General features: G+C 59.7%; 1 protein-coding gene across 1 annotated transcript; it reads right to left on the reverse strand.

Annotated features, from left to right (window-relative positions):
* Positions 1 to 497: 497 nt before the first annotated feature.
* Positions 498 to 5,416, reverse strand: PRSS56 (serine protease 56). The gene is made up of 13 exons (XM_042781186.1): positions 5,308 to 5,416; positions 4,429 to 4,539; positions 4,043 to 4,099; positions 3,779 to 3,968; positions 3,167 to 3,266; positions 2,934 to 3,093; positions 2,631 to 2,773; positions 2,262 to 2,424; positions 1,948 to 2,124; positions 1,707 to 1,865; positions 1,567 to 1,629; positions 1,172 to 1,278; positions 498 to 782 (listed from the first exon to the last, which is right to left on the reverse strand). Exons 1-13 carry the CDS (start codon positions 5,414 to 5,416, stop codon positions 498 to 500), a joined length of 1,824 nt encoding a protein of 607 aa, XP_042637120.1.
* Positions 5,417 to 9,547: the final 4,131 nt, after the last annotated feature.

Raw genomic sequence — 9,547 nt, forward strand, 5'->3', positions numbered from 1 at the left:
CCCACAGCCTGTGGTGGGGGCGAGTGGAGACACCCACTGGACACCGGGAGCAACATGGTCAGCCATGGACCGGGGTGGGGGTCACAGGCAGGCCAGCTGCTGCCATTTCTTGGCTTCCGCAGACAGCTGTGCTCAGATGGGGGGCTTGTGGCCCTCTCCAGTCCCCTTGTCATCCCTGCCGACTCCTTTCAGAGTCTGTACCCAGCCTGGGCCCCACCCCAGAGACGAATGTCCCCCACCTGGTTCCTATCCAAGAAAACTCCAGAGTCGTCTCCACAGATCATAAATAATGTTTATTAAAGCCGTTGTGATTCCCTGACCACACACATGGAAAGATACATGCGGTTCTGAACCCCACGTCTGCCCCCCCCCAGGGTAAACAGAGACATGGTCTCGATGCCCCCCTTTCTCCCACCGACTGCAGCAGGACATTAAGATCCTTGGATACCCACCTCTGGGAGCAGGAGGTGCTATCAGGGGCTGGGCCCTGGCATGGCTCACGGCCACCTGGCCCGAGGAAGCTGAGGGCTGGGTGGGTGCTGCCCCTTGCCCCCCAGCCCATGACCCTGCCCCCTCCAGGGTCTCTCAAGCTCCTCCTCTGCCCAAGCTGCCAAGCGGAAGGCCTGCAGGGCTTGGGCCAGCAGTCGGGGCAGGCTCCGAGCCAGCGTGGCAGGCTCCAGGCCCACCAGGCTGCCAAAGACCAGGCGCCGGCCCCCGAGGCCTGCCTGCACCCAAGCTCTGAAGAGCCCGCTCAGTGTCTTGGAGCCCAGATCGGCCAGGACCTGCGGAAGGAGACGCAGAACTCCTTTCCTGAGTAGGCTTCCTGGCTACCTCTCTCCTTCTGGCCCCTGAATCCCTTCCCCCAGACCCACCTCATCCTCTGCCCTCACCCGACATGACCCTGCTCACACGGATACCCCTACAAAGCCTCCACTCACACCTCTGTCCCCCAACATCTTCACACCCACCCGGTGTCCCAGCTCACACATTGTGCCCCTCCCCACCTCCTTCCCCTTGAACCCCTAGAGCTGGGCAGAGGCACACCCAGACTTGGGAGAGAAGCCTTCTTCCTGCTGTGGGGTGGGCACCCCCTCCCTGTACCCCTCAGGGCCCCAGCCAGGTCAGCCAGATCTGGGCCACTGGGAAGGAGTGTGGGAAGGCCAGGCCCTACCTCATGGAAGTCCATGGCCAGGCGTTCAGAGGGCATCCGGAGGATCCAGGCATGGCTGCCCTGAAGGGTTGCCAACTTCTTTCTCAGGGGCTCAAGCCCAGGACAGCCTGGCAGGAGGGAAAGGGCCAAGAATAACGGAGAACAGAGAAGACATGGGGCTGTCCCTAAGGACAGGCTTCCTATCACATCATCCTAGTGCTACAGGTGGGGAAACTGAGGCTCAGATACTGACGAAGGCCCAAAGGCACACCCCATCGCAGTCGTCCGCCCTACTCCGGGGTATGGGGAGAACTGGTCGGTCTCGCAGGCCCTTGGAGCCTCTGCATCCCAGCACAGACTTGGGAGAAACCCCTTAGCCTACTCTCCTCCCGACGGCCGGCAGGGGGCGTCATTACCGTTCGTTTCCCGGCGCTGCTCTGGTCTCCGCCTCCAGGAGCGCATGCCTGCAGCCCGCGATCCTGGGAAGGCATGTGGTTAGAAAGTAGCTCCTCCGCACAGAGGCGGGACCCGGCTGGGCAGCGAGGGCGCCGGGTACCTGGGTGCGCCCGCTGCTCGAGGGCCGGGTGCCCTGGCGGCTCCCGGAGCAATGGCGCGGGGCGGGCCGGGGCCTGGCGCCGCAGCCCCGGGCGAGGACCGATCAGCTCCTGAGCGCCACGAAGCAGGCCTAGCAGGGTGTGCGCCAGCGAGCGCAGTTCTGCGGGCGGGACAAGGGCCGGGCGGGCTCAGGCAGGGGCTTGGCGCTTTGCCCCCGCCTCCCGCCCCGGTTGCGGACTGACCGCATCGTCGCCGGCGCTGCAGGCACTGTTGGTGCGCCCGGCGCTCACAAGCTCCCCCGGACCCCTCGCATGGGCGCGCGTAGAAGGCGCAGGCCGGCGCCGCGACAGCCAGCAGCTCGTCCGGTGGGTCCGCGGCCAGAAGCTCCCTGCAGCTGGGCTCGCGGCTGGAGGGAGCCGCTGCGGCCGGGGGCGACAGGGACCAGTTCACCCCCGGCTTCCTGGGCCCTGGGCCCGCACGCCCTTCCCCTGCGGGAGCCCTGCTGTCCCGACGCTGGAGAGGCTTGGGCGGGCATGTCCCGCCAGGGGGCGCTCACCACTCATCTGCTCCCGGAGCCAGTCTCTGAACACCGCCACGCGGGTGTAGACCCCAGGCTTCCCTGGCTCCCCACAGCCGTCCCCCCAGGAGGTGACTCCGTACAAGACCTCCCTGGGACGCGGGCCGGGCTCGGAACAGGTCAGGGGCCCTCCAGAGTCGCCCTGAGGGGACCGGAGCCGGGGGAAAAGGGCATTGCATTTGACAGGCCCCCTCTGCTCTTGACACTTTAGCAGGTAAGTCAGCTCTGAGTTCTCCCGGGGTTTCCACTCTTGGAGGACTTCAGTGACAGCCTGAGCTTGAAGGAAAGGAGGCCGTCCTGTCCCCGGGAGCAGCCCGCCCACACGCTCCGATCTGTCTGGGTTCGTACCTGGCACGAGTCGATGCCCCCTGCCAGGTAGCCGGCACAGAGCATGGTGCTGGGGCGCAGCCCGGGCCCCAGGGCCCTTCGGCAGGTGTTGGTGCTGAGCAGGGGCACGAGAGCCTCCCAAACCGCCCCAGCCTCAGGCCCGTCTAAGAGAAGAGGACGAGGTGCTCAGTTCTGGGGGCAGGAGCCCAGCTTTGCGGGCGCCCCCACTGCCTTCCAATCCCGGGTAGACCGGGTTCCCTTCCCCACTGGCCTCCCCACACTCCGTGCCTGAGCGCCTCACCCAGGCCCTGCCCCATCCCCTACCTTCGAAGAGGGCCCCCCAGCCCGCAATGGCGCAGGCAGTGCCGGCAGGGGGCTCCCGGGGCGCCTGGGGCAGGCACACGGGGCGCGCCGGCCCCGTCGGGCTCGCGGGCGTCCATAGCTGCACCAGGGCCAGGTCGTTGAGGAAGGTCCGCGGGTCAAACTGGGGAGGGGGGTGGCGGGGCGGGTCAACGAGGCGTGGGGCAGTTCTGGGGACCTAAGGGCTATTCTCTCACCTTGGGGTGGGGCAAGATGCGGTTCACCAGCACCTCCTCCCCCTGCTCGCCCCGGGGTCCTTCGGCCAGTGTCACTGTCCACAGAAGTTCGTTCGGGGCGCTGTGGGGCGAGAGGCAGGTGAGGCACAGGAGGTGGCCAAGCGGATCCTCCGCCCACGGGCACCACCCAGCGAGCCGGCACGCAGGGCTGTTTCTCTGACTGGGGGCTGGGCAGGCACGCCGGGCAGACACCGGAGGAGTCAGGCCTCAGAGAGGGTGCAGCGCGCCACCCGCCGGCGCTGGCGTCTCGCGGCCGGGGAGCCCACGCTTGCCGCCGCCAGGAGGCAGCAGAGACCTGCCTTGGCGAGCGCCGCTCGCCCCAGAGCCGTCGGGGGCGGGGCCTAGGCGGGGTCAGGCCAGAACCCGACTGAACTCGGCTCTGGGGATTGGGCAGGGCGGGATCGGGGCGGGGGCGGGGCATAAGCGGGGGGCGGGGCCAGAGCTGGCAGGGTCTTGCGCCGGAGACCGGGCTGGGGCGGGGCCACGGGCGGGGCATCGGTGGAGGCGGGGCCGGAGCAGAGGTGAACCGGTGTTCCGGGGACCCGCCTGGGCTGAATCTGGGTCCGGACTCACTCGGTGAAGCAATGCGCTGCGCTGAGCACCCAGGACGCTGCCACCAGGACACCGCCGCACAGAGGCTGCCCGCCGAGCTGCAGCCTCACCAGCCAGGGCCAAGCCCCCGGTGGCGCCGCGCTGCCCCCCACGATGCGACCGTGAGCCCGCGTCGCATTAGCGGTCCCTGGGCGCCGCTCGCCACACGGCCCTAGACAGGCAGGAGCGGCGTCACGAGCGATACCGGGCTCTGGGCCCCGCCCTCTCGAGCCCTTTCAGTCTCACCTGGCTCAGGTGGGTTCTGGAGGAGGGGGGCTTGAGGCCTGGAACCCCGAGGTCCTGCTGAGAAACGGACTTGAAGCGTCACTGCCGCCCTCCCGCCCCTTGTGCAGCCTAGGCTGGGCCTGGCCTGGCCCTTCCCCTGCCTCTCCCTCTCGCACCCCACCCTCCAGCAGGCAGGTTCTACTCCGGAAAGGTGGACTTCTCGCTTAACATCATCATGGGAGCCTAGACTCTTCCTGCTGCCCTGCCTTCGGGGCACTGCCTTGGTGGCAGCCACACCCAGTCTTTGTCCCTAGGAGGGGTGTCGGGTCTGAAGGAGGGGATGGGGATGGGCTGACGAGTCCATAGTCAGTGAACCTTACTGAAGCACGGGATGCTGTGGTTGGCACAGGCCTGACACTCCTGCATTCGCTGCTGGATCTCCATGGTCACCCGCTGTACCGCCCAGCGGGCACTCCTCTGGGCAGCCTGCAGTGCCTTCGTGCCTTGCACCGACAGAACTGTTGAGACCAAACCAAAAAGCTGTTGCCTTCTAGTGGATTCCGACTCCCGGAGAACCCAAGTTACAGGGTAGAATTGTTCTGTAGGGTTTTCTTGGCTGTAATCTTTACCGAAGCAGACCGCCAGGCATTTCTTCTCCCGCACTGCTGGATTTGCACCCCCAACCTTTAGGTTACTAGTTTGTACCATGCAGGGACCTTACGGTTGACACGGGCTACAAAGTCACAGAGTTGCCGAAGGGCCTGGCTTATCCCTTGCCCCAGCCCCAAGCCCTGCTTTGGGAGACCTCAGGAAGGCAGGCTGGGCTCCCGGGAACACTGGGGACAAGGAGGAGGAGACAGGGGCTCGGGGCATCACTCAGAGCCAGTGCTCCTAGATTCTCAGCCCAAATATCCTTGTAATTCAACTGGCTTGGGCTGGGATCCTGCCCCCCCCCCCCCGCTTTTATTCTTTGGGCTGAGAGTTTTGAAAACATCTTTCCTTACAAACCTTACAGGAAAAACGCAGTTCCAGAGATAAGGACATCACAGAACTTTGTTGACCTAATGTAACTGTGGTCCAGGTGCCTGCCTTTGCCCCAGGCTGCCCTGCTAAGCTTGAAACCTTCTCTGAAGGCCCTTGGGTGGTGCTCACAAGGTCCCCACTCTTCTCCCCGTCCCCCCTTCTCAGTTCCAGGAGGGTGGGCAGAGGGGCTTGTGAGGGAGGGTGGCAAGCTCCTCTTCCCCTGCCTGGGGTCCCTTTCCTCTGGCCCCGCCAGCCCGACTCACCTTGCAAGGTGCTGGGGGGCAGGCGCAGGTACGGAGGGTGGCCGCCGGCCGACCAGGGGTCTGGGAGCAGCAGCAGCAGCAGCGGCAGTGGCAGTGGAGATAGCAGCATGGTGATGGGACCGTCCTTGTCCGTGCTTGGGGCCCACCCTCCAGGTGCTGGTCCGTGGGGGCCTGCCTCCCACTCCCTTTCTGCTCCTAAGGGCCTGTCTCCTTGCCCCTCAAATCATCCGACTCTGCTCTCTTACATCAAATTGCCCACTTCCCCTGATCCATCCCGTCCCTCACCTGGCCTTTTACTCCCAGGAGCCCACAGGGGCATGGAGCTGCGGGGACTATATAGAGGACAGACTGGGGGGTGCGTGGGAAGGGGGCCGGGGAGGAGGGAGGGGATGGGAGAGTGGGCTCGACTGTCACCTCTGAAGTCTCATAGTCGGCTCCGAGCCCCCCTCTGTCAAAGGGGCCCTTGTTTCTGCGGCTCCATCAAAGGGGCCTGGACAAGGAAGAAGAGCTGACGGTTGGGCTGGGGCCAGGCGGGGGCAGGGGGCTGCTGAGGACTAGCTGTCCCTGTCTCCCAGGCTGCATGGGGGAGGGTGATCCCCATTTGTACCGCACAGTGATGCTGGGGGCACACAGTCCTGGAGGGGAGGAGGCAGGGTGTCTCTGGGGGTCCCTGGCAGCTCCACTCACTGAGGGGCCCCCAGCTCCCAGCCCCTCTGCCCCTAATTGCTTGGCTGCGTCCTTCACCAATGTGGCCATTTCTAAAGATGATCAAAGCATCCTAATTAGCGCCGTAATTGCTGCACTGGGGGCGGTGGGGTGGGAAGAAGCAAAGCCGGACGCTGCAATGGCCCAGAGGAAGGCGGGAGATGAAAGGCGGACCGTGGCCCAGTTTGCAAGGGGCAGGCCCCAGCAGCTCCTGATGCTCTCCCAGACCCCCTGCCCCTGCCCAGGGCCCACTTCCGCCTGTCCCACCGTATTGTTCGCAGTCCTTGTGACCAATGGCTCTAGCAGGAGGGTATCTTCCAGACTCTCACGGGAAGGGGCCCGATGGGCTGCTTTCCCGGGGGATGGCATCACCACCTGGGGCAGCTCCACTGAATGCCCTGAGCCCCCCGGAAACACCTTGACACCTCCGCTCACGGGGGGACCCCAGGGCCTCCCCTGCAGCCTGGTGCTTTCTCCGAGCAGGTTCTGTTCTGTCTCCTCAGGACCGTGTTGTCCTCTCTCCTTCAGCCCCTTGCTCCCAAATGGCCCATTACCTCCTGCACAGATTCTCTGGGGAATCTGCCCTTCGCAGAGTGCTCTGGCTGGGGCCCTAGGCTGGGAGGTGATGGTGTCAATGAGTAGGAACGAGTTTCGAACTGTGTGCTCTATCAAAATGAAACCCAAGAGATTTATTGAGTTACAGAGGACTTGCAAATTGGGCAGAAACTTTGTAGAGAATACAAAGTTGCTCTGAAGGCCTGAGGGAGAGGTGAGCTTTCATAGCGAAAATGGGGGGGGGGGGGTGATGGCCGAATGGTGACAGCCAGAAGATGGGTGTGTCACCAGCAATACTATTTCCAACTACTTTCCTCCCAGAACATTTGGACTAAACTCCTACAGTCGTATTCCTGACCCCATACTGAAAGTACCATGGGCTACCAGAAGAATGAACCAATCTGTCCTGGAAAAAGTGCAGCTAGACTGCTCCTCGGAAGCAAGAATGGCCAGACTTCGTCTCACCTACTTTGGTCATGTTGTCAGAAGGGACCGTTCCCTGGAGAAGGATATAATGGTAAAGTGGAGGGTCAACGAAAAAGAGGAAGGCCCTCAATAAGATGGGCTGACACAGTGGCTGTAGCCATGGACTCAGGTATACCAAGCACTGTGAGGCTGGCGGAGGACCGGGCAGTGTTTCCTTCTGTTGTGTGCACACAGGGTCACTATGAGTTGGAGCCGACTCAACAGCACCTAACAACAACAGCAATCCTTATTCACCAAAAGTGGCCTAGGGCAAGAGCTGGGTGGTTAAACAAGATGATTGCCAGGGGCCTGGAGCCTGGTTCCAACCAGCCGGACGCCCAAGACCATGACGTATGAATGGGAAGAAGTCAAGGCCACGTTCTCAGGAATGCAGAAGCAGGAGCTTGTAACAAAATGGAGGTTTGCTTCAGACCTTATGTTGGCCGTTACATTACACCAAGTCCCTCAGAGTTGCTAGCTCCATGGGTGCAGTTCAGTTGGTTCCGACTCATAGCTACTCCATGGACCACAGAACAAGAAATGGACTGATTCTGCCAGCCTCACAATCGCTGCCACGTGGGAGCCCATTGTTGCAGCCGCTGTGTCAACCCAGCCCGTTGAGGGCCTTCCTCTTTCTGCTGATCCTCTCCTTTACCAGGTTTGATGTCCTTCTCCCGGGACAGGTCCTGTCTGACAACATGGCCAAAGTAGGTGAGATGGAGTCCCACCACCCTCTCTTCCGAGGAGCATTCTGGCTGCACTTCCTCCAGGACAGATTTGTTCGTTCTTCTGGCAGTCCATGGTACTTTCAGCATTCTTCGCCAACACCACAACTCAAAGGCATCAACTCTTCTTCAGTGGTCTTCCTTATTCATTGTCCAGCTCTCACATGCATATGAGGCTATTGAAAATACTGTGGCTTGGGCCAGGCACACCTTAGTCCTCAAAGTGACTTTTTTTTTAAAATACAATTGTCCAGTGTAATACATTGTTTGATTTCTTGACTGCTGCTTCCATGGGCATCGAATTGTGGATCCAAGAAAATGAAATCTCTGACAGCTTAATCTTTTTTCCATTTATCATAGTGTTGCTTATTGGTCCAGTTGTGACGATTTTTTGTTTTCTTGATGTTGAGGTGTAATCCATACTAGATAGTGTAGTCTTTAATCTTCATCACTAAGTGCTTCAAGTCATCTTTACTTTCAACAAGCAAGGTTCTGTGATCTGCATATTGCAGGTTGTTAATGAGTCTTCCTCCAATCCTGATGACACACTCTTCTTCATATAGTCCGGCTGCTCAGATTATTTGCTCAGCATACAGATTGAATAATATGGTGAAAGGATACAACCCTGATGCACACCATTCCTGATTTTAAACTACACAGTATCCCCTTGTTCTGTTCAAACAACTGCCTTTGGTCTATGTACAGGTCCCTAATGAGCACAATGAAGTGTTCTGGAATTCCCATTCTTCAAAATGTTATCCATAATTTGTTGTTATCCACACAATAGAATGACTTTGCATAGTCAGTAAAGCACAGGTAAACATCTTTCTGGTATCCTCTGCTTTCAGCCAAGATCCATCTGACACCAGCAATGATATTCCTTGTTCCACATCCTCGTTTGGATCTGGCTTAAATTTCTGGCAGTTCTTTGTCAATGGACTGCTGCAACCATTTTTTGAGTTATCTTCAGCCAAATTTTACTTGCATATGATATTAATGACATAGTTTGATAATTCCTGCATTCTGGTGGATTACCTTTCTTTGGAATGGCACAAATGTGGATCTCTTCCTGCAGTCAGTAGGCCAGGTAGCTGTCTTCCAAACTTCTTGGTGTAAATGAGTGCACACCTGCAGTGTTGCATCTGTTCGTTGAAACATCTCAATTGGTATTCTGTCTATTCCTGGAGTCTTGGGTAGGGTACAGGAACCAAAGACCAAAACTCATTGCCCTTGAGTCCATTCCAACTCAGCGATCCTGTAAGGCAGAGTACAACTGCCCCATAGGGTTTTGAAGGCTGTGATCTTTACAGAAGCAGACTGTCACATCTTTCTCTCTTGGAGCAGCTGTTGGGTTCAAACTGCTGACTTTCCGGTTAGCAGCTGCTTCCTTAACCATTGGGCCATCAAATGCGATGGGGCCATCAAATCCAGCAGCCTGTCTAACCTCTTCTCTCCATGCTACTGGGCAGAGAGCCAGCGCCGAGCTCCTTTCCTTCCTGAAGTTCTCTCCTTTGATTTCAGGGACACCCCATATTTTGGTTTTCCCCACCTCTCTGGCCACAAGGGGCTTCTCTGGAATTCCATCAGCAGTTGCCACCCACCCGGTGGTTTGCTGAGCCGGCTCATATTGGCTCCTGAAAGGCCGTCCTGGGCATCTCTTCCCATGTTCTGCACTCAAGGACATCACGCTGGTAGCTTGAAACCAACCATGGTGGGAGTATTTACACCATGAACCTGGCCAATGCTACAAATCGGAGCTCTTTGTCTCTGGCCAGCACACCACAGCACTC

Source organism: Orycteropus afer, unplaced genomic scaffold (assembly GCF_000298275.1).
Source record: "Orycteropus afer afer isolate SDZICR_OR568_19922 unplaced genomic scaffold, OryAfe1.0 scaffold00006, whole genome shotgun sequence".
NCBI lineage: Eukaryota > Metazoa > Chordata > Mammalia > Tubulidentata > Orycteropodidae > Orycteropus > Orycteropus afer.

What these genes read in the sequence shown, in the direction of transcription:
- PRSS56 (XM_042781186.1), bottom strand. Translation starts at nt 5,416, where the DNA reads ATGCTGCTATCTCCACTGCCACTGCCGCTGCTGCTGCTGCTGCTCCCA. An exon ending in GCATCTTGCCCCACCCCAAG is followed by an intron (nt 3,094 to 3,166) that starts GTGAGAGAATAG and finishes CCCCCTCCCCAG; the next exon opens with TTTGACCCGCGGACCTTCCT. An exon ending in GCAGCGCCGGCGACGATGCG is followed by an intron (nt 1,866 to 1,947) that starts GTCAGTCCGCAA and finishes TCCCGCCCGCAG; the next exon opens with AACTGCGCTCGCTGGCGCAC.